The sequence below is a fragment of the Macaca fascicularis genome, chromosome 6, assembly GCF_037993035.2.
Source record: "Macaca fascicularis isolate 582-1 chromosome 6, T2T-MFA8v1.1".
Lineage (NCBI taxonomy): Eukaryota > Metazoa > Chordata > Mammalia > Primates > Cercopithecidae > Macaca > Macaca fascicularis.
In genome coordinates this window covers 140724149-140749297 of record NC_088380.1, presented here as the reverse complement: position 1 = coordinate 140749297, position 25149 = coordinate 140724149, and the positions used below count along the sequence as shown (strand labels likewise).

The 25149-nt window shown below is 41.1% G+C and overlaps 1 protein-coding gene across 3 annotated transcripts in view; it reads left to right on the top strand.

The window, feature by feature from the left end:
- The first annotated feature begins 264 nt into the window (after positions 1–264).
- Positions 265–25149, top strand: part of PPP2CA (protein phosphatase 2 catalytic subunit alpha) — a 29357-nt gene continuing 4472 nt past the window's right edge. The window contains exons 1-3 of one of the 3 annotated variants that reach the window (XM_045394912.3): positions 265–577; positions 20250–20459; positions 24386–24559. In XM_045394912.3, coding sequence (XP_045250847.1) covers positions 476–577; positions 20250–20459; positions 24386–24559 — 486 coding nt within the window. In that variant the 5' untranslated portion in view covers positions 265–475. Of the gene's footprint in view, positions 903–20249; positions 20460–24385; positions 24560–25149 lie in introns of all 3 variants that reach the window. The other 2 variants (XM_015451350.4, XM_065545887.2) reach the window with 2 other exon arrangements.

Sequence of the window (25149 nt, the reverse complement as noted above, 5' to 3'; positions counted from 1 at the left end):
CACTGCGCATGCTCCAGCTCCATCCTTCCCTTCCCCCACCACCCCGCCCTCCGGGAGCCACGCCCAAAAAGTCAAGGCGCCTCAGTTACCAACCGGCTACGTCGCGCCTGCGCTTTGACCCCCAGTTTGCGCCCCAACTCCGGTTGTGCGGCCGCCCAGGGTGGGCTCTGCAGTTGCGCAGCTTGCTCCCCGGCCCTCTTCCCCTCCGCTCCCCGCCGCCTCCTGACGCCGGGCGTGACGTCACCACGCCCGGCGGCCGCCATTACAGAGAGCCGAGCTCTGGAGCCTCAGCGAGCGGAGGAGGAGGCGCAGCGGCCGACGGCCGAGTACTGCGGTGAGAGCCAGCGGGCCAGCGCCAGCCTCAAAAGCCGCCAGAAGTACAGGAGGAACCGGCGGCGGCGTGTGCGTGTGGCCCGTGTGCGGGCGGCGGCGCGGGAGCAGCGCGGAGCGGCAGCCGGCTGGGGCGGGTGGCATCATGGACGAGAAGGTGTTCACCAAGGAGCTGGACCAGTGGATCGAGCAGCTGAACGAGTGCAAGCAGCTGTCCGAGTCCCAGGTCAAGAGCCTCTGCGAGAAGGTGAGCTGTACTACGGCTGCGGACAGCTGCCGCGGGGCCAAGCCCGCCAAGGAAAAGGCGGCCGTGAGGAGGGTGCAACATGGCGGAGGCCTCCGGCCCGGGTCCCCCGAGCCTCCGAGACCGGCGCCCATCCCGGCCGGCGGCGGCTTCCGAGCGACCCGGCGCCCCCTGCCTCCCGCGCAGGGATTGGTTGTCGCCGCCACCGCCGCCTAAAATGGCGCCGTTCACCCGACTCCTGGGTTTTTGAGTCTCCCGGCCTTGGCGCCAGACGAGGTGGCAGGGGGAGCGGAGACCCTGTGGGTCAGCGTCGTGGACGGTTTTGAGGGTGAGCTGGCTTGGATTCTGCGGCTTGGGAATGGAGCCTGGGCCTCTACGGTGGGCTGAGTAAGAGTCTTTCCGCTTGTACCCAGGCCTAGTTAGGTCCAAAGCTGCCCAGAGGATCCCCACAGGCAGTCTTGTTAGACCATATCCCAGAACATATCTAAAGGTCACACAAGTTTAGTACCCCTTGGTGGCTTGTATTAAACTCACTAAGCGATCTTCTCCAGAAACCAAGGTAAGGGGTGTCTTTAAGAATTTAAAAATTATTCTCTTAACCTAATTTCTGCGAAGGTCATGGTGGTAGGTATAAGATAGGAGTTTAACTTATTTTTCATAGTTGGAAGAAATCGGGAATTTGGTGAGTCATACTACATAAGGAGCTTTTGGATTGGCAATCAAGTGTCACTTGAATCTATGATTTATATGCTGACTCAAAGCCTTCTCTAAGCTTAACACACTTGGCATTTTGCCATTTATTTTTAAAATGAACAACATAAAATGGAAGAGCGGTAAATTTTGTATCTTTGTTGCAAAAGTTACTTCATAGTATTTTGTGACTGCTGGTAGTAGTAGTAATAACTGTCGACTGAGATTGTATTCCAGACATTGTGCTTAGTGTTTAAATAATGTCTCACACTGAAAATAGAATGTTGTAGTCCACTTAACCCTAAACTTTATATTAGCTAATTCCGTTTTGTTTTCCCCTAGGGATTGGGGAAACAGGTAGCTAATTTAACTATTAGCTGTGTGTTGTATTTTTAAATTCTTGTAACTCAGTTTTCTAAAGTACACAAAATGCTGATCTCTGCTGTGAACATTTTAGCTTCCCTTTTCAAAATTAACTTTGCAGCATGTCGCTTTAGTACGGAATGGTGAAGTATCATATTAGCATTTTGTATTCGTGAAAAGAATCAATGGAAAACTATTACCCTGATCTGTTTGTGGTTTGATGTGAAAATTAGGTTCATGAGTTTGATGTATATGTTTTCAAGACAGGCTTTTTTAGAAGCCATGTTGTGAACAATTGGAATTTAAGTAAGTCAAATTTAAATTTATTTCTCCCAAGCCTGAACAAAACTACTACTAGTGGATGAGGTGGTACATCATTTGTTGGAGATGGCTTTTAATGGTAGCGATGTATTAAATCTCCTGTTTCTTTACCCTCTCACATCAAATGAGGTTGGTGTTTATTTTGAAGGTTTAAAATTGGCCTTTCAAAATGAATGTATATTGCCAGGTCTTAATTTCTAGGTACTATACATATGCCGATTTTTGGAACTCAGTGCATTATATGACTTTTAAGTCAATAGTTGGCCAGTTGACTAGTCTTTTGAAGAAAACATGGAAAGGAGGGAGGTAATGACGTAACTGAAAGACTGGACTGCGAGTTAGATTTGGACATGAATCCTTCCGCTCCTACTTGAGTAATTGGGACAGACTTTGGGACAACCACTTAACTTGGTCCTTGCTTTCCTGTCTATAAATTAAAATGTGTTCTGAGATTATACAGTCAATTCCGTTTTAAATTAGTGTGTTTAATATTGAACACCTATTGAATATCCAAGATTGCATACTCTCTTGAGGGAAATGAAAAGCAATGAAGAATAAGTATGCTTACTGTCAAGGAGTTATAAATCTAGTTGGAAAGAAAAGCGTGGTATGAAAAGGTGTGGGAGATGGAGCATGGAAGTAGAGGGTTTGTGCTGGAAACTGTTGTAGAAGATAAGATATATCATACTGGATGCTAAAGTGGGGTGAGTGAAGCTAGTGCATCTAATATTGCTTTCCACATCTTTGTAAAACTAAGATGTAGTGAGGTGAATCTCCATTGCTTGCTCTGCTTACGCAAATTTTAGTTCTGAGTGCCAAAAAAGATGGAAATAATATTTGAGAGTAGGTGTTTTATATAAAAGTTTCCATGGAATGGATCCGTTTTGGTGGATGTCATTACACAACCTTCATACTGTTTATAACTGGTATTTCAACTTTGAGGATGATATTAAACTTCCAAACTAAATTAATTTGAAGACAGTTTTTTTGAGTATGTGGAATCCATGAACTGATATTTTTTGTACAAGTCTTTCTAATAAAACAAAAGCTGTCTTTCACTGTTAATGTTTGTGTGCCAATGGCATCTGTGGGTAAAAGCTACGTATGTGCTCTTTGGTGTGATTGCCTTCTAAAGAGTAATTTTGAAAATTTGAGGGCTAATTTTTTTCATTAGTATATAATAATAGTATTTTTTTTGAGAAAAAAGATACTTGTTTGATAATAGTTGATAATTTTTTCAATCATAAGAAGGAATGATAATGTAAAAGCCTTCCTTCTACCCACCTAAAGATGCCTGATTTGAAGGGGAAATATTTAAATAGTAAAGCTGTATACCATAAGAGGTCATTGTTATTAAAAAATCCTGAGGCCATTATTTTGTTATCCCATCGACAATTAACAGTGTTATGTGTTCAAAACTGAGAAAATCTAAGTATGCATTTATAGACAAGGGTGAACATGGTTTTTAAATTACTGACTAGCTAAAAAGAATTTTAAGATGTGATTAAGGTTTATATAAAAGCCAAGGTTGTAGTGTATCGTATATTTTGTCATATTGAGGATCATAATTTGTTGATAGTTTAATAATTTGGTGTGCAGTTTTGTCTCAGGCTCAGTTCTATAGTCAGCATTATATCAGTATGACTGGCCTGGTATGTTTCAATCTACAGATTGAAAGGACTGAATAGTATCAACTTGTTTTTGCATTGACTACAGTAAACTTTTATCATGTGACTTCAGCTTTGGTTTAGTGTGGGTATGATTCTTGGCTTTGTGCTTAACAAACATGTGGAGAACGTTGTTTGATAGCCAGACTTTTTTTTTTTTTCAAAGAAGTTCTTTACCTAGGTATGCTGTTTTCCATTGCTCTGCAAGCACTATAAATAAAGTGCAGTCATTAGTCATTAAAATGTTAGTTTTAACATTTGTTACGTGAGTATGGAAATAACAAACTGCTTGCTTCTAATTACATGAGCTGAAAAATATTTGACCAAGATGACATTCTTATATGAAGTGGGTAATATATTGGTGTATGTGTGTACATTTCATTTTAAAGGCTGTTTGGCTCATTTACCTAGAAGTGATTTGAATGTTGAGGACAAACAGGTGAGGGAATCTTGTTACAGAACATTATTTTTATCATACTTTTATAAGATAGTTATTGTTCTCAGTTTCAGATACAAACCAAAGACTCAGAAAGGTAAAGTGACTCGACTAAAGGGACTAAAAGTGAGATTGCCAAGGCTTGTGGATTCTAAGCCTGATGTTCTCGTATTGCTTCACAGATCCCCTTCTCTTTTCAGAGGTACTGTTAATAGTGAAAGATGTAGGTGAATTGGGGCCAAGCTAAATTGGGAAGTCAACACTTTCGTAAAATGAAACTTTTTTTTTTTTTTCCGAGACAAGATCTTACTCTGTCGCCCAGTCTGGAGTACAGTGGTGCAATCTTGGCTCACTGCAACCTCCACCTCCCAGGTTCAAGCAGTTCTCTTGCCTCAGCCTCCCTAGTAGCTGGAATTACAGGCACCCGCCACTGTGCCCAGCTGTTTTGTATTTTTAGTAGAGATGGGATTTCACCACGTTGGCCAGGATAGTCTCGAACTCCTGACCTTCAGTGATCCACCTGCCTCAGCCTCCCAAAGGGCTGGGATTACAGGATTGAGCCAGCACTCCCGGCCAAAACATTATTCAAAACATTATTTTTATTTTCATTGCTTGAAAGTTTCCTGTTCATGTTACGTACTGTTGTCCCACTTTGTCCTGGAAAGAGTAATTATTATTCAGTTTTGGATGTAGCTGACAACATTTGCCCCTCAAATAAGATTGGTGAGATGAAAACCCTAGATAATTTCCCTTGTATTCACAGTATAAATCATGATCCAGAGACTGAGCTCTAAACTATTCTAATAAAGTATAACTGACTTTTTATATTGTTCATTGCAGCTGAAAAATGCCTCTTTTCAGCAGGGCGAGGTGGCTCACATGCCTGTAATCCCAGCACTTTGGGAGGCCGAGGCAGGTGGATCACAAGGTCAGACAGAGACCAATCCTGGCTAACACGGTGAAACCCCATCTCTACTTAAAAATACAAAAAATTAGCCGGGCGTGGTGGCACGCAACTGTAGTCCCAGCCACTCAGGAGGCTGAGGCAGGAGAATTGCTTGAACCCGGAGTCAGAGGTTGCAGTGAGCCAAGATGGTGCCACTGCACTCCAGCCTGGGCGACAGAGGGAGACCCCCACACACACACACACACATGCAAAAGCCTCTTTTCATCCTCTTAGCTTCCACAGTCAAATGTCATGCATGTGTGTATTTGTTTCATGGTCTCCTAGGCAGGAAGCTGTAATGCATCTAGTTTGGAGTTGACTTCATGAGGAAACAGAAAAGGTGAACATTCCCGCTATTCAGAAACAGGTTCCCCAACCCTCCCTATGTTCTCCATTGGGGCCAGAATTGTATGTTTTCACAAAATTGGCAGTAAGGCTAAGTTGAAGCTTGTGTACTGTAGAAAGAATGAAGGACCCTTCAGGAGTATGTGGGATAACATTTGTATTACCAGTCTGGTGTGGCCCTGTTTTATGGCAGCAAATATGTTCCCTATCTCATGGTGAGTCAGGTTTGTCAGAGTTACCTGTGAGATCCTTTGCTTAGTTTGGAAGGGGTGAGTTAGGAAAACTAAGAGACTGGGTTTGGTGGGGTCATATCAGGCCACTGAGGAGAGAGGCAAAGTTATATGCAACAGGGAGACACTATTTACTCTTTCTACTTGGACCCATTTATCTTATATCATTATCGTCCTTGCCTGAAAAAGCTGTCAACCTCCACTCATACACAAACAGATCTGAATTGGATGAGAACTATGAAGGAGGAAGATTTTTGTTTTTGTATGTGTGTGGTTTTTTTTGTTCTTTTTTTTTTTTGAGATAGTCTCACGGTCACCCAGGCTTGAGTGCAGTGGTGTGATCTCGGCTCGCTGCAACCTCTGCCTCCCAAGTTCAAGCAGTTCTCCTGCCTCAGCCTCCCAAATAGTTGGGATTATAGGTGTGTGCCACTACGCCCAGCTAATTTATGTATTTTTAGTAGAGAGTCTGGTTTTACCATGTTGACCTTGCTGGTCTTGAATTCCTTACCTCAAGTGATCCACCCGCCTCAGCCTCCCAAAGTGCTGGGATTACAGGCATGAGTCTCTGCACCCAGCTAACTGCTTAATTTCTTCACAGTGCAGTATTATTGCCTGTTTATTTATTGGTCTGTTGTGGATTGTGGTTTAGAATGGATGAACAAGGCAGTGGTGCAGATATGTGTATATCTGAATCTGGGCATTTTTTAAACTAAACGTGACCAGTTGGCCAGTCCCTCTTGCACCCTGTGTTGCCACTTCTGCCTTAGTTTAGTCACGTAGTTACTACTACAGATGGGGATTTTTACCCTGCTGGTGTTGGGGCTGGAAGAAGGTTGCATACCTTTGTGCTAGATTGGGACCAGGAGTAGAATGGGAGACAAGCAGTAGCATGTGTTTACCTGGCCAAAGGCATGCCAAGTGTAGTTCACAGGGGTTATGGAGTGTCAGTGATGCTATCGTGTGACAGTGTACATTTGTTTTTGGAACCAATATTTAATAAACCTTCATTGATGCATTACTGTCTCTACTGAACTTTGTCTAAAAAGCACTACCTTGTTCTTGTGTATAAGCATTTCTTAGTTTGGTTTTGCTCTAATTAATAGTACAGTTTTGGATTAGTCAGAAGATTGACTTTGTAGTTAATTCCAGATAGGGAATGTTTTAGAATGCTTGTGCCGGCGGTGGTCAAGTAACTTATTTTTCTGCCGCTCATCATCTGTAAATGAGCAATAATGCCCACTATCTATTTCTTTTGGCTGGCTTTACTTAATAAAATAGGCTTAAGGAATGATTTAGGATGGGGTAGAATTCTAGTAATGAAATCAACCTTAAAGACCCATCTACGCTGGTGGGGCACAGTGGCTCACGCCTGTAATCCTGCCACTTCGGGAGGCTGTGGCAGGTGGATCACGAGGTCAGGAGATGGAGCCCATCCTGGCTAACACGGTGAAACCCCGTCTCTACTAAAAATACAAAAATTTTAGCCAATCATGGTGGCGGGCGCCTGTAGTCCCAGCTACTCGGGAGGCTGAGGCAGGAGAATCGCTTGAACCTGGGAGGCGGAGGTTGCAGTGAGCCAAGAAACTACATATATAGCAGCATTTCTCAGTTGTATAAGTAGATTAAAACTTTTTTTTTTTCTATGCAGGAATGATTGGGAATGTTTAATTCATTCACATATGTAGGTTAGTTGGTAAAGATTGAGTTTAGACTGTTGTGCATATGAGACATAGGGCTTTAAGGATCTTTCCTTTTGGTCAGAGGCAAAGGTGATTATATTGCAGAAACAGACAGGAAAACTCACAAATTTTATATTTTTCTTTCATTACAATTTTAGAATTATCCCTCATTGCCAACATTTTTCTTTTATTTAGGTCCTAAGCCTTAGAGCCAAACAGAAAATCCTAGTTACTAGAGTATTACCTGGAGGGTTAAACTTTTAAAGTACAACCATACTGATTTTAATCAAAGAAGATTGAAATGTTTCATCAGATATTAGCAGTATCTGTTTAGTGTAATTAATGAAAGACAAGTAGTCATGACATATTGGTCAGTGGTGGACTGCATATGATGGTGGTCCTATAAAATTATAATGGAGCTGAAAAATTCCTATCACCTAGTGACCTTGTAATGTCATAGTGTAACACTTTATGTTGTTTATGTTTAGTTATACAAATACTTCACATTATGTTAACAGTTGCCTACAGCATTCAGTACAGTAAATGCTGTACAAGTTTGTAGTCTAGGAGCAGTAGGCTATCCAATAGCCTAGGTTCGTAGTAGTCTATACTATCTAGATTTGTGTAAGAACACTCTGATGTTCACACAACAACTAAATCATTTGATGTATCCCTGTGGTTAAGCAACACATGATTAGTATGAAGAATGTTTTGATAGTTGAAGGAAATTAACTCAAGACTCATTTGCTTCCAGGGCTAGTAATGTGTTCTACATCATGTATCACCCCACCCCTCACTGCTAGCCCTGTATACTAACTTACCACAAACCTTGGATTTTTTTGCACCGTTATCAAAATGACAAATCAACCGTTCGTCTTGATGTAAAAACAGTATGAGACAAAATGAAATTCTCTTGGAATATTGAAAAAAATTTTTTTGCCTGTGAATTTAGTAATTTTACTTCTTAAGAGTTTTCAAATGATTTCAGTTCTTAAACTGAAAAGTAAAATTCAAAAATTAATTGCATTTTTTCCAGTTTTTCTTCTATGTCTTTATATTGGTGGAACTGTCCAGCTATATGGTAAGGATATGAAATGTTAAATTTACTTGAGCTAGAGTTACAATGAACATTAGAATTAATAATCAGACTTTTTTTTTTTTTTTTTTTTTTTGAGAAGGAGTTTTGCTCTTGTTGCCTAGGCTGGAGTGCAATGGCACAATCTTGGCTCACCACAACCTCCACCTCCCGGATTCAAGCGATTCTCCTGCCCCAGCTTCCCGGGTAACTGGATTACAGGCATGCACCATCATGCCCGGCTAATTTTTGTATTAGTAGTAGAGACGGGGTTTCTCCGTGTTGGTCAGGCTGGTCTCGAACTCCCGACCTTAGGTGATCCACCCACCTCGGCCTCCCAAAGTGCTGGAATTACAGGCATGAGCCATCTCGCCCGGCCAATAATCAGACTTTTAGTAGTAAAATCACTTTCAAAAATGGAGATTCCTTTGTCAAATAGAACTATTAGTAGTACTAAGATTGTAAAGAGGTTATTTGTGTCTGATTTTGAGTTTGATCCTACAGAGAAGACACGTTAGGCCAGCATTGACATTTTCCATCAAGGGCAGAATTGATGATACAAAAACTTGATTTCTGTCTAAGCATGGTGGCTCATACCTGTAATCCCGGTGCTTTGGGAGGCAGAGGCTGGAAGCTCACTGGAAACTAGGAGTTTGAGACCAGCTTGGGCAATGTAGTGGGACTACTGTTTCTACAAAACAAAAAATAGGTTTCTTTAGTTAAGTATAGATCATTGATCTGTGATGAATCTGAACGCTTTTTCCTCAGTATAGATCTTGGGGTTCTTCTGTGTTTGACTACCTTCTTTTGAAGGAAACCACCTTTTTCTTTTTTTGAGACAGTCTCCCACTGTCGCCCAGGCTGCAATGTACAATCTCAGCCCACTGCAACCTCTGCTTCCTGGGTTCAAGCGATTCTCCGGCTTCCGCCTCCTGAGTAGTTGGCATTATAGGCATGCACCACCATGCCCACCTAATTTTTGTATTTTTAGTGGGGAGCAGGGGGTTTCTCCATGTTGGCCAGGCTGGTCTCAAACGCCTGACCTCAAGCGATCCACCCACCTTGGCCTCCCAAAGTGTTGGGATTACAGGCATGAGCCACTGTGCCCAGCCGAAACCACTTTTAATATATTATACCTTTAGAATATTAGTTATATCATGATTCCTTTCATGTAACTAACAACAAAAGTGAATATTAACCCCAAATATTGGAACTAGTATTTTGAAGCAAGTTATTTCTTGGTATACTTGAGTGCCAGAATTGGTACTGCTATGTGATTAACTGTTTTTGAGACTGAGAAAACATTTTGCTGGACATCTGATGAAATTATCTTAAAAACAGTGCTTGAGTGTTTTCCCTGGAATATAGTGGCAAGAGTACTCTGTTGACCATCAGAGCCACTTGCTGCTCTCAAATGGCCTTGCTGTTGAATGGCATAATATGATTTTATTGGAGTACCCAAGTCCTAAGACGTGAAGAATAAGGGTTATTATCTCAGTCTCATCTTTTCTCTGAGATAGCATTTGTTCAAGAAATGTTACCTGTTTTCAATGGTGAAGGGAGTGAGAGTCTGTTTAGGAGTTACTGTATACATTAAACATTGGTGACCAGCTTTTAAAGAATTAGAGGCAGGCCGGGCGCGGTGGCTCAAGCCTGTAATCCCAGCACTTTGGGAGGCCGAGGCGGGCGGATCACAAGGTCAGGAGATCGAGACCACAGTGAAACCCCGTCTCTACTAAAAATACAAAAAATTAGCCGGGCGCGGTGGCGGGCGCCTGTAGTCCCAGCTACTCAGGAGGCCGAGGCAGGAGAATGGCGGGAACCCGGGAGGCGGAGCTTGCAGTGAGCCGAGATCGCGCCACTGCACTCCAGCCTGGGCAACAGCGTGAGACTCCGTCTCAAAAAAAAAAAAAAAGAATTAGAGGCTAGGCCTAGTGACTTACACCTATAATCCCACCACCTTGGGAGGCCAAGGCAGGAGGATATCTTGAGCCCGGGAGTTCCAGACCAGCCTAGGCAACGTAGTGTGAGACCTTGTCTCTACAAAAAAATTTTTACTTTTTAATTTTAATTTTTATTTTTTGAGATGGAGTTTTGCTCTGTCACCCAGGCTGGAGTGCAGCGGCATGATCTTGGCTCACTGCAACCTCCATCTCCTGGGTTCAAGTGATTCTCCTGCCTCAGGCTCCTGAGTAGCTGGGACCGCAGGCGAGGGCTACCATGCCCAGAATAATTTAAAGTTAATGTCATAATGTTAACGATGCAGGTTTAAGATGCTGATATAAAAAGAAGCTTGAGTAGTTGTCGTGTAATCCTAGGATTTAAGTATAGATTTTAAAATGAAAAGCTCTTAGAAAATGGGGAGATGTGATAACTTTTCCTAACACTTGTAGGAGAAAAATTACAAAGCGAAAATGGGCATAGAAAATTTCTGGCTATGTATTTAAAAAATAAGAGAAAATGCCAAAAAGTTACTTAAAATAACAGTTTGAAATAGTTTATACACATACTTAAGAACATCATCTAGCTCTTAATGATTAGATGTTCAAAAATATACACGGACAACTTGTATAAGAGGAGAAATAACTGATGGTAAATAAACATGGAATAAAAAGTTTGTACTCAGAAATGAAAAATGCCAATTAAATTAGTGAGATCACCTTTTATATCCGAAATAACTGAGAATGAGTATATTCTTTCATTTATTTACTGTATAACAAATTGGCATAATTGAGTTTTATAGTACATATGAAACAAAAAAAAAGTTAATGCGCTTTTGCCCCATAATCCCACTATTAAAGCTTTTTGAAAGGAAATAATTCAAATGAGCAATAGTACTGTACATGTATAAGTCTATTTAGAAGGGCATTATGTAGTTTTTAAAAAATCACTATAATGTAGAAACGAGTTAGTATGAAACTTTAGGACACAATGAGATGCTGATCAGTTATAAATAAGAGGTTTCTGTGGGTAGAAACTGAAAGGTAATAGAAATGAAAAGAGTTCTGGTTGGTAAGAATAAGATAGTTGTATATCTTAAAGCTTTCATTGAAATCTTAACATTTTAATGGTTTTTTTTTTTTTTTTTTTAGCATTTTTTTGTTTGTTTTGAGAGAGAGTCTTACTGTGTTGCCTAGGCTGGAGTTCAGTGGCATGATCTCAGCTCACTGCAACCTCTACCTCCTGGGTTCCAGCAATTCTCATGCTGCAGCCTCCCAAGTAGCTGAGATTACAGGCCTGTGCCATCTTACCTGGCTGATTTTTGTATTTTTAGTAGAGATGGGGTTTTACCGTGTTGGCCAGGCTGGTCCCAAACTCTTGACCTCAAGTCATCCACCTGCGTTGGCTCCCAAAGACATAAGCCACTGTGTCTGGGCTTTTCATTCAGCTTTTTTTTAATGCAAAGAATTGTAACATGGTTGTAATCATTTTGTGCTTTTATTTACTTATTTTAAGATAACATCATCATAGCTCATGGGAACCTTGAACTCCTGGGCTCAAGCGATTCTTCTGCCTCAGCCTTTCTAACAGCTGGGACCACAGAGTTCACTACCATCCCTAGCTAATTTTTATTTTTTGTAGAGACAGGGTCTTGCCACGTTGCCCAGGCTGATCTTGAACTCCTGAGCTCAAGCAATCCTCCTGCCACAGCCTCTTCCAAGTAGCTGGCACTACAGATGTGTACCAGTATGCCCAGCTAATATTTTAATTGTTTTGTGGAGATGGGGTTTTGGTATGTTGCCCAGGCTGAGCAGTAATATTTTGAAAGGAATCTTTTTTTTTTTCCCCTGAGCAATGGGTCTCAACAATACACTTAAAATATTCAGTATACCATGCTGTAAGCAGATGTGCTGTCATCCAGGCTTTGTTGTTCCGTTTTTGGAGCACAGGCATAGTAGATTTAGCATAATTCTTAAGTGCTGAAGAATGGCTTACCACTTAAAAATGGTTTTCAGAATGGTGAACGAGCATTGGCTTCAACTGAAAGTCACCAGCTACATTAGTCTTTAACAAGAATCAGCCTGTCCGTTGAAGGTTTGAGGGCAGGCATTGACTTCTCTAGCTAGTAAAATCCTAGGTGGCATCTTCTTCCACTAGAGGACTATTTTGTCTACATTGAAAACCTGTTGTTTAGTGCAGCCACCTTCATCACTTAGGTAGATCGCCTGGGAAACTTGTAGTTTCTGTATCAGTACTTGATGCCTCATCTTGCACTTTTATGTTAATGGAAATGGGTTCTTAAATCTGTTGAGCCAGTCTGCTAGCTTTAAGCTTAACTTCTGTAGCTTCCTCACCTCTATTAGCTTTCATAGAATTGAAGAATTAGGACCTACCTCTGAATTAGGCTTTGGGGTTTTTGTTTTTTTTTTTGAGACGGAGTCTCGCTCAGTCGCCCAGGCTGAAGTGCAGTGGCGCGATCTCGGCTCACTGCAAGCTCCGTCTCCCGGGTTCACGCCATTCTCCTGCCTCAGCCTCCCGAGTAGCTGGGACTACAGGCGCCTGCCGCCACGCCCAGCTAATTTTTTGCATTTTTAGTAGAGACGGGGTTTCACCATGTTAGCCAGGATGGTCTCGATCTCCTGACCTCGTGATCCACCCGCCTCAGCCTCCCAAAGTGCTGGGATTACAGGCGTGAGCCACCGCGCCCGGCCAGGCTTTGGCTTTTAAGCGAATGTTGTGGCTGATTTGATCTATCCAAACCACTAAAACTTTGTCTATATCAGCAATGAGACTGTTTGGCTTACTATTTGTGTGTTCACTGAAGTAGCATTTCTAATTTCCTTAAAGAACTTTTTCTTTGCATTTATACCTTGGCAGTTTGGTGCAAGAAGCCTACCTTTAGGCCTGTCTTGAGTTTCCATATGCCCTCTCCTAAGTTTAATAATTTCTAACTTTTCATTTAAAGTGAGAGATATGCAAGTCTTCCTTTCACTTGAACATTTGAAGGCCATTGTAGGGTTATTAATTGGCCTAATTTCAATATTGTATCTCAGGGGATAGGGAGCCCCAAGGAGAGGAAGAGACAGAATGGCCGGTCAGCAGCAGTAAGAATATATACGACATTTATTAATTTCATTATCTTATGGGCACGGTTTGTAGTGCCCCAAAACAATTAATAATAGTAACATCAAAGATCACTGATCACATATCACCATAACATATAATAGTAATGAAAAGGTTTGAAATAATTTTAGAAGTACCAAGATGTGACAGAGAGACAAGAAGTGAGCACATGATGGTGGGAAAATGGTGCTGATAGACTTGCTCCACACAGGGTTGCCACAAAGCTTTGATTTATTAAAAAATGCAACATATGCAAAGTGCAGTAAAGTGAAGCACAGTAAAATGAGGCATGCCTGTAGTTATTGTGTGCTCTTAAGGAAATTACTGTTACTATTTTTGAGACGGAGTCTCGGAGTCTCGCTCTGTCACCCAGGCTTGAGTGCAGTGGCGTGGTCTCTGCTCACAGCAACCTCGCCTCCCAGGTTCAAGTGATGATTCTCCTACCTCAGCCTCCTGAGTAGCTGGGATTACAGGTGCCCGCCACCACGCCTGGCTAAGTTTTTTGTATTTTTAGTACAGATGGGGTTTCACCATGTTGGCCAGGCTGGTTTCGAAACTCCTGACCTCAAGTGATTCATCCGCCTTGGCCTCCCAAAGTGCTAGGATTACAGACGTGAGCCACCGTGCTCAGCCAAAAATGATAAGTGGTTAGTGAATCTGTTTTCGGTTCATGTACTTTTAAAAATTGTCTTCCGCTGGGCGCAGTGGCTATAATCCCAGCCTTTGGGAGGCCAGGGTGGGTGGGTCACCTCAGGTCCAGAGTTCAAGACCAGCCTGGGCAAGATGGTGAAATCCTGTCTCTACTAAAAAAAAAAAAAAAAATTAGCTGGACGTGGTGGCATGCACCTGTAATCCCAGCTACTCAGGAAGCTGAGGCAGGAGAACCTAGGAGGCGGAGGTTCCAGTGAACCGAGATTGCGTCATTGCACTCCAGCCCAGGCAACAAGAGCGAAACTCTGTCTCAAAAACAAAAACAAAATCGTTGTCTTCCATGAAAAACAGCATGGATGATTTATGAAGTCTAGTTTAAGCCTGCTTTGTTTGTAATTTCATGTTACTACAGTGGTTATGATGGCCTGTATTCAAGAATGTTGAGTCTGTGGGTCATTTATCTTATAGCTGATTAATAGCGGATTGGAAATAAGGTTGTGGGATTTCTGAATCCAAACCAGAATGCCGAGAGGATACTGGTAATAAGATAATGTCCTCAGTAGTGCATGCCTGCAGTCCCAGCTACTCCGGAGACAGGTGGGAGGATTACTTGAGCTTGGGTGGGAGATCAAGGCTGCAGTGAGCCATGATAGTGCTTTTGAGACCTTGTCTCAAAAAAAAAAAAAAAAAAAAGGTTTTAAAAAGTATCCTTAAAGATTGCTTTCCTTCAAGTGAATCTGCAAATTTTTTGGATTCTAGGACAGTGTGAAATGTTTAACTTCCCACAGTTACTTTGATAAGGTGTTATTAAGAGAATATCCTCATTCCAGTTTTAACCTTGTTCTTGGAAGTTTATACCAAATTTTTGTTTGCTTGAAATTCATTCATTTCAGTCTATACCCTTTGACTGAATTTCAGAAGGGTTCTGATAAATGAAAACCAGTATGGTACTAATTATATTCTTTTTTTTTTTTTTTTGAGATGGAGTCTCGCTCTGTCACCCAGGCTATAGTACAATGGCATGATCTTGGGTCATTGGGTTCAAGTGATGCCTCTGCCCTCAGCCTCCTGAGTAGCTAGGATTACAAGTGTGTGCCACCATTCCTGGCTTTTTAGTAGAGCCGGGGTTTCACTATGTTGGTCAGGCTCGTCTCGAGCTCCTGACCTCAAGTGATCCACCTGCCTTGGCCTCCCAAAGTGCTGGGATTATAGGTGTGAGCCACTGTGCGCAACCCTAATTACATTCTTTTAAAAACTTTATCTTAATTTTTTTCCCAGATGTTGACCATATTACCTAAGAAATTTGAGATTCTGGAAAAATGTTTTAGGGGAAGCAAAAGGTTTGGTATGTGTGATTTGCTTTTGCTTGTCCTTCAGTTCTTAATTCAGGTGACATGAGACTTTATAGAAGTCAAAATGCCACAGTAAAAAGGTGGTTATTAAAAATAAAAAACCTCAAATGTCAAAATTAAGTTACTTAAAAGTCTGGTTCTACCATTTACTTTGAGTATTAAGTTAGACAGTTGAGATTGTGTAACCACCTTTGAAAATGATGGTTGCTAAAGGTCTGGAGGCTCTGGAGGTGATCCATAAAGCCACTCTTATTAGGTGCTTTCAGGATTTACAAGGCCTAAGTCTTTGTGATAGCACAGCTTATCTTTATTTTATTTTTAATTTTTTTTTTTTTTTTTGAAATGGCTGTCTACCAGGCTGGAGTGTGGTGGTATGATCACGGCTCACTGCATCCTTGAACTCCTGGGCTCAGGCGATTCTCCCAGCTCAGCCTTCTGGGTACCTAAAACTTCAGTGGCTAATTTTTTTATTTTCTGTAGAGGGGTCTCAATATGTTGTTGCCCAGGCTGGCCTCTGAACTGCTGACCATCCTCCTGCTTTTGCTTTCCAAAGTGTTGGGATTACAGGCATGAGCTGCTGCACTTGCCAAAATGATTTTTTTTTTTTCTTTTTGAGATGGAGTCTTGCTCTGTCACTCTGGCTATAGTGCAGTGAAGCCATCTTGGCTTACTGCAACCTCCGCCTCCCAGGTTCAAACGATTCTCGTGCCTCAGTTTCCCAAGTAGCTGAGATTACAGCCATGCACCACAGCACCCAGCTGTTTTGTGTTTTTAGTAGAGACAGGGTTTTACCATGTTGGCCAGGCTGGTCTGGAACTCCTGACCTCAGGTAATCCACTCGCCTCAGCCTCGCAAAGTATTGGGATTTGGGATTACAGGCATGAGCCACCGCACCCAGCCCAAAATGATCTTTTTTTTTTTTAATTTTTTTTTTTTTTTTTTTTTTTTTTTTTTTTTTTTGAGACAGAGTCTCGCTCTGTAGCCCAGGCTGAAGTGCAGTGGCCGGATCTCAGCTCACTGCAAGCTCCGCCTCCCGGGTTTACGCCATTCTCCTGCCTCAGCCTCCCGAGTAGCTGGGATTACAGGCGCCCACCACCTCGCCCGGCTAGTTTTTTCGTATTTTTTAGTAGAGACGGGGTTTCACCGTGTTAGCCAGGATGGTCTCGATCTCCTGACCTCGTGATCCGCCCGTCTCGGCCTCCCAAAGTGCTGGGATTACAGGCTTGAGCCACCGCGCCCAGCCCCAAAATGATCTTTTATATGAACATCTGTAGCTTTTATTGTTCTAGTGTTCTGGTGTAGTCTGTTTTATTGTAGTAGTAACTATCTGAGAGCTGGTAAGTTGAGACCAAAAAAGAAAAAAAAAAAAACAACAAAACAACCAAAATCATGCTTAAAACTGGTTCTTTCCAAGGTTGCATTTTTGTTAAGATCTACTTAATAGTTGATTGGGTGATTTTTTAATTTAGTTTAATTTTTATTTTTCTTTCTCTGGTCTGAGGGGTGATTGCTTCTACTGTATACCACTGTTAACGCCAGTGTTTAATTATACTTGTTCTGATCTGTGAAGTTTGGTAGGAAGGGAAGAAACAGCTTTGGTTAGCTTTTCTGGATTCACAAGTTAGAAATTTCACTTAAGAGTTAACTGTTCTTTTTATTTTAAAGGACAGTTTGGTAATGTCCACATTTAAAAATCAAACTACCTGATACACTAGTTAAATTCACTTCATAGTATCTTCTCTCAGGAAATGTGCCTGCATATGTATACAAAGGAGAAAATACTAGGATATATATTGCTGTCGTTTCACACTGCTCTGCCATTGTAATTGGTCAGGGGATACTCTGCCTCCCCTATGAGAAATTGACCAGCTGTCTCAATAAATGTTATATATTATTATGTATTGTTAGAAAAGCAGGCTGCTGAACAATATTGTTTCTAGTTTAAAAATGCAAAGGAAAACTACTGTTTCTGTAGACATACAGTATGTGTGTAAACTTTGTAAACAAAGTTTTAAAAGGATATACAGACAGTCCCCGATATTTTCGACTTAATGATGGTGTGAAAGTGATAGACATTCAGTATACCCCTCAGTTTATGATGGGACTACATCCCTACATCCAGATAAGTGTATCATAAATTGAAAGCATTGTAAGCTGAAAACACACTTTTGACTCGATTATGTTTACAATAGGATTATCTGGATGCAGCTGTGTTACAAATTGAGGAGCATCTGTACATCAGGATTTTATTGGTAACTGTGCCCAAAGGGGTTGGGATTGTGCAGGGTGCTCAAAGGGAACATTTCATTTTATCTGTGCCAAATTTTTTTACAAGAATGTATTACTAATTTGTATAGTTTAAAAAATAGATGTGTTTATCGTTGTGATTTGCCTAAATTGAAATAAAAAACAGCAACAAATAGCATTTAAACTTAATTTTCCTTCATGATTTGAATAGAAATTTTGAGTCACTTTTAGTAAGGAACTTCAGGCAGTCCTGAAAGTCAATTTTTTATTATTCATACAGAGGAGAGCCTTGCAGGTAAACAGATATTCACAGATGTATGTTAACATTTAACTTCTGATAGATTTAAATGTGAAAATTACATCAAGGCAAGATGTACACGGTATATAACCATCTGTTTTCTTATGTCATGCCCTTTTAAAACTTCTGAATAACTTTGGCAAGTTTCTTCTCAGTGTAGGACTTATTTCATTCAGTTATTTTCATTAATATATGATAGGTGCTGAAAAAACACTAGATGTGGTATTAATGCCAGACAGACTTGGTAATGGAATATGCCTAGTGAATTTGTGTTTTTTCATGATAATTAATGGGAAGCTGGAATTACCCAGGAGAGAAAAATTTCAAAATGAAGTAGGATTTGATAATAATGGGTTGTACATATTTCTTAATAGATATCTCAGGCCGTTGTAGTGGCTAACACCTGTAATCCAGCACTTTGGGAGGCAGAGGCGGGCAAATCATTTAAGCTCAGGAGTTCGAGGCCAGCCTGGACAACATGGTGAAACCTCACCTCTACAAAAAATACAAAATAGGCATAATGGTGCACACCTGTGGTCCCAGTTATTCATGGAGACTGAGGCAGGAGGATCGTTTGAACCTGGGAGGTAGAGGTTATAGTGAGCCGAGATCACGCCACTGTACTCCAGCCTGGTCTTGAACTCCTGGGCTCAAGCCGTCCACCCTCCTTAGCCTCCCAAAGTGCTGGGATTATAAGCATGAGCCACAGTGTAAATTGAAAAAAGCACAGTGGAAATTTCTTCTAAACTCAGTAAAATGTTAGGTCACTTTAGGGATGTCACTGGTTGGTAGGCATCCTGAAATAGGCCCCCAAAAATGTTTGAAGACTTGAAAATAGTGGTTCTTAAACTTGGTTGCACACTGAGGAAAGGAAGGGTTGGGGTGTTTAAAAATTATTGATGGTTTGATTCCACTCTCCACAATTCTTACTTGATTAATTAGGGGAAGGGATGGGCGTTGGTGTTTTTGTTTTTGTTTTCAGACAGAGTCTTGATCTGTCACCTAGGCTGGAGTGCAGTGATGAGATCTTGGCTCACTGCAACCTCCACCTCCCAGGTTTAAGCAGTTCTCCTGCCTCAGCCTCCCAGGTAGCTGGTACTACAGTCATGCAGCTCCATGCCTGGCTAATTTTTTTGTATTTTTAGTGGAGACGGGGTTTCACCATGATGGCCAGGCTGGCCTTGAACTCCTGACCTCAAGTGATCCGCCCACCTCGGCCTCCTGAAGTGCTGGGATTACAGCTGTGAGCCACTGGGCCTGGCTGGGCATTGGGATTTTCGATGTGCAGCTAAGATTGCATTACCAATGCCTTGAACCCAGTCCTTGTCATGTGTGGTTGTCATGGCTTGTTAGCAACAATTCTCTGGTACTTTGTTTTGGTATCTTATGTAAAGAGGTCTCTCCCAGTTACCCTTTCCCTTTCCTTTGTGACACTTAACACAGTGTACTTTTGGCTTGGTTACTTGTTTGTGGTCCTTCTTCCCTCTATGGTAGTGGGAATGAGCCATCTTGTTCACCACTGTATGTCCAGTTGCTAGCACGGGACTTGGTACATAGTAGTCACTCAGATGGCTGAGCAAATGATTTTCTCATAGGCATGGGCCACGGTGCCTGGCCAAAAACATGTTTTTAAAAAGTCAAACAGGGCTGAGGTGAGGTAGATTATGCATGTAATCCCAAGCCTTGGGAGGATGAGGCTGGAGGATCACTTGAACCCAGGAGTTCGAGAACACCTGTGCAACGTGGTGAAACCCCATCTCTACAGAGAAGTTTGTGAAAATTAGCCAGCCATGGTGGCGTGTCCCTGTGGTCCCCGCTACTGAGGTGGGAGGTGGGAAGATTCCCTGAGCCAAGAAGATCCAGGGTATAGTGAGCTGTGATCATACCACTGCACTCCAGCCTGGGTGACAAAATGAGACCCTGTCTCAAAAAAAAAAAAAATTGAATCTTTGAGTGCTGTATTGTAGTTAGAACTCTAAAGGTAAGGAAGTAGGTACCTGAATGTCCTGTTCCATTTTCATTGATTTTATGTGGCTGCTAACAATTAGTATTTACTTAGATGGCAATTTGATAGGTTTTTTAAAAACTCCTGGTATTGATGATAGGAATGCACATTTTTTTCCTAGGTAACAGGGTGAGATACCTAATGGATTATAATCATATCTCGCTTATTTTAATGGGATCATAAATGCCTGCAATTTTATCTTAGACTGAGTCTGCCCCTTAAGTTACATTAAGTGTAAGTAAACAAATCTTTGTTAATATTGTTTAATGCCAAATGTATTGCCTTATTTTTGTCTCCCATCTGTAGGCTAAAGAAATCCTGACAAAAGAATCCAACGTGCAAGAGGTTCGATGTCCAGTCACTGTCTGTGGAGATGTGCATGGGCAATTTCATGATCTCATGGAACTGTTTAGAATTGGTGGCAAATCACCAGATACAAATTACTTGTTTATGGGAGATTATGTTGACAGAGGATATTATTCAGTTGAAACAGTTACACTGCTTGTAGCTCTTAAGGTAATTTCAGTTTTATGTTGGGGGTTGTTGAAATGGGTAAGACAGTCCTCTTGAATATTTTTTTCCCAATTATTTTCTCTATCTGAATGTTAAATAAAACAAAATTCCACATTTGGGAATGCGTATGTTCAGGTTTCAGACTTACAAATCATAGGCGTCTGCATTCTGAGTAAGGGGATGGTACAGAATCAAAACAAAAGGAAAAAAAGAATGCGTCAGTCAAATTGTTTGAAAAAATAGGCTGGGTGTGATGGCTCACGCCTGTAATCCCAGCACTTTGGGACACTGAGGCAGGCAGATCACCTGAGGTCAGGAGTTCGAGACCAGCCTGGAGAACATAGTGAAGCCCCATCTCTACTAAAAGTACAGAAAACTAGCCGGGGGTGGTGGCGGGTACCTGTAATCCCAGCTACTCTGGAGGCTGAGGCAGGAGAATTGCTTGAATCCAGGAGGCGGAGGTTGCAGTGAGCTGAGATTGTGCCACTGCACGCCAGCTTGGACAACAGAGTGAGACTGTGTCTCAAAAAAAAAAAAAGAAAAGAAAAATGTTAGAGGGCTGGTCAAATAGATATTTTAGTTCAGTAAATTGCGGTATGGAGAGATAATATAATTAGGTTTGTGTTTTTAGATACTTTTGAAGTATTATAAATGTATAAACATACCAAATGTCAAAATGTTTACATCAGCTGGTCACGGTGAGTCGTGGCTGTAATCCCAGCACTTTGGGAGGACAGGACAAGGTGGGCGTATTGCTTGAGTCCAAGAGTTTGAGACCAGCCTGGGTGACATAGTGAGACCTTGTCTACAAAAAAATAGTAATAATAATTAACCAAGTGTGGTGGCACAGGCCTGTAGTCCCAGCTACTCAGGAGGCTGAGGTGGGGAGAGTTGCTTGAGCCCAGGAGGTCGTGGCTGCAATGAGACTTGATCTTGCCACCCCACACTGTAGCTTGGGTGATGGTGAGACCCTGTCTCAAAAAAAAAAACAAGGAAGAATCTTGTTCAAGTAAAAAAGATTTTTTCTGAGGAAGAAATTCAAGAAAACATTTGCTGTAAATATTTAACAGTGAATATGTACATTATAGTTTATCTCAGTTGAATAGTTTCCAGCCATTAACCATGACAGTAATAATCTAGAATAGGCTGGGTGCAGTGGTTCGCGCCTGTTATCTCAACACTTTGGAAGGCTGGGGAGGGCGGAGAGGATCACTTGAGTCCAGGAGTTCAAGAACAGCCTGGTCAACATAGACCCCATCTCTACAAAAAGTTAAAAAAAAAAAAAAAGCCAGGTACAGTGGTGTACACTTGTAGTCTCAGCTACTCAGGAAGCTCAGGTGGGAGGATCACTCGAACCTGGGAGGTCAAGGCTACAGTGAGCCATGGTGCACCACTGCACTCCAGCCGTGTGACAGAGCAAGACCCCTGTGTCTTCAAAAAACAAAACTCTAGAACAATAGAAATGATAACTGAAAAAAGCAAGTTCCAAAATTACATGCATTACGTGCCAGTTGTAGCTTTGCAGAATGTACCGATGATGATCTGAACATGAAGCAAAACATGGTAAATAGCTGTTAGGGTGGCAGGCTTCCGCCTTTCCCTTTAAATAAATTGTTTGACTTTATCTTTACCTAAAAATCTTGGGGAGATTTTTAAAAAAAATTTTCCTAGGCAACAGACTGATTTTTATTAAATAATATTCAAAATGATAAAATGACTGTCACAGACTTTCCTAATATTAGAGAAGCATTGAGATGTGGTTTTAGCTTGAGCTGAATTTTCGTGATTAATATCTGAATTGTGTAAAATGCTACAAAATATTTTTGGAGGTTGTTATTTTCTGCAGTTGTAAAATGAAGGAGTTGGACTAGATGGTGGAAGGTTTCTGCGGTGACTCCAAATACTATGAAAAGAGCTAACCTGTGCTAAAAATAAAAACCCAGGATGAATCCAGTGCTCAAAGAGGAATGAGTGTGCTACCTTTAAGAGTTTATGCAAGCAGCCTGGGCTACCTAGTGAGACACCATCTCTTCAGAAAACAATTTTAGCCAGACATGTTGGCATGTGCTGTAGTCCTAGCCACTCTGGAGGCTGAGGTGGGAGGATTGCTTGAGCCTAGGAATTTGAGGCTGCGGTGAGCTACACCAGTGCAGTTGAACCTGGGTGACAGAGTGAGACCCTATCTGCGGGGGAGAAATTACTCATGGAGGTGTAATGGGCTGAATTGTAGCCCCCAAAATTCATTTGTCTAAGTCCTAACCCACAGCACCTCAGAATGTGACTGTATTTGGACAGGTAATTAAGGTAAAGTGATGGGGTCACATGGTTGGACCCTAATCCAGTGTAAGTGGTATCCTTATTAGAGATTAGGACACAAATGGGGAGAAGATAAGAGAGATGGAGATGATGAGCATCCATAAATCAAGGAGAGAGGCCTTCAGAAGAAACCAGCTCTGCTGACACCGTGATCTTGGACTTCTGCCTCTGAAACTGTGAGGAAGTAAATTTCTGTTGTTTAAGCTGCCTGTTCTTTGATGCTTTGTTGCGGCAGCCTTAGGAAAAGAATACCGGGAGAGAGGATGTTTCTTTCAGTAAATGGTGCTGAAGCAAATGGATCAGAATGTATCGTAGATCTAAATGTAAGAGCTAAAGCTACAAAACTTCTAGAATAAAAAACCAGAAAATCTTTCTCAGGTTAAGTAAAGATTCTTAGATATAACAAAAGCACAATCCATAAAAAATTGAAAAATTGGACTTTATCAAAATTAAGATTCTGTTTCTTCAAAAGATGACACCAGAAAAGAAGTACTTGTATTCAGATATTAGAAAACAAAAGCAAACAACAAAAAAACAACTTTTATAGCTCAATAACGAGACAGATAATTGTTAAATGGAGAAAATATTTGAATAGATACTTTACCCAAGAAGATGATACATGAGTGGTCAATGAGCACATGAAAAGCTGCTTGATATCAATTGTAATCAGGGAAATGCAAATTAAAGTAGCTGAGATACTACTTCACACCTATTAGAATGGTTGTAATCAGTAAGGTTGATAATACCAAGTGTTGGTTAATACCGGAGATTAAACTCTTCATGCATTGCTGGTGGGGATATAACATGGTCTAGCTACTTTGAAAAACAACTTGACGGTTTCTCAAAAAGTTAAACATTACCACATGATCCAACAATTACATTCCTAGGAATCTTCCCAAGAGAAATGAAAGCATATGTCCACAGGAAAACTTCCACGCATATGATTATGGCAACATTATTCATAGTAGCCAAAAACCTCAATAACATAATTACCAGTTCATCTTACCTGTGAATAGAGAAACAAAAAATGGTATAGGCATACAGTGAAGGACTGTGCAACTATGAAAAGGAACAAACCACTGATCTATGCCATTACATGGGTGAGCCTCAAAAATATTCTAGGTGATATTAGCCAAAAGACTACATTTTGTATTCCATTTATATGACATTTCTAGAAAAGACAAACTTAAGACAGAAAGTAAATCAGTGGTTGCCAGGAGCTAGAGTGGGAGTGGAGAGTGACTGCATTAGGGATCTTTTTGGGATAATGGAAAGGTTCTAAAACTGGATTGTGGTGATTATTGCATAACTATAAATTTGTGAAAAATTATTGAACTGTAAAGTAGTTTATGTGGTTTTGTATGCCATTGATTATGTTTGGTATAAAGTTGGTGGTAGAGGGAGTTTGATTTTAGTTGAGATGATGTGGGCAAACATCCCATGGGCATTTAAACACTGTGTAGAGCTGTGGTTTTGGTTCAGTATGATATGAGGATGTGTGTTGTTTTTTCAACAAAATTGTAACTCTGCATTTTTTTCTATAGAAAGTTTCTTGAATTTTCATTGGTTTTTGAAAGAGCTAGTTGTTTATGTTTTGCATTTTGTTGTTTTAGGTTCGTTACCGTGAACGCATCACCATTCTTCGAGGGAATCATGAGAGCAGACAGATCACACAAGTTTATGGTTTCTATGATGAGTGTTTAAGAAAATATGGAAATGCAAATGTATGGAAATATTTTACAGATCTTTTTGACTATCTTCCTCTCACTGCCTTGGTGGATGGGCAGGTATGTGGATCTAAAACTCATTGCTGATTATTTCAGAGAATCAACTTCCTTTAATGTTCAGGTGCTCCTGACTCTTTCCACTGTTATACCCCTTTAGGGATATTTTTTAGTAGATATTGATAGCATTCATTCAAATTTAAAAAAATTAATTTGACAAATGTGTCCAGCTTTTTAAAGTGCATTATTCTTTATATCAGGCACTGAACTATATGATGGGATCACAGGGGTGGATGATGTAGCCCATTTATTCTCTCAGACTGTTTTTGGACAAGTCTGGGAGATGTAAGGAACTAATTATTGTGCACACAAAAGAACTTATAATAAAATTTTATGAGCATGGAGATACTAGTCTCTGGCAGGGGGCAGGAGTGATATCCAAAAAGTTTTCTCAAAGGAGCTGTTTGAGGTGGAGTCTGGGTGTGACAGTGATGTTCTATTAGGAAGAATGGGAGTGTACTCAATCGTTTAGAGTGGGCTGGAGCAAAGCTGAATCCTGCAAAGTCAGGCCTCATTCAGGCAGAGCACAGAAACACCAGAGGGGCCAAGTGATGGGGGCGTCCAGCTCATTTTTTAAAAATTTTTATAGAGAC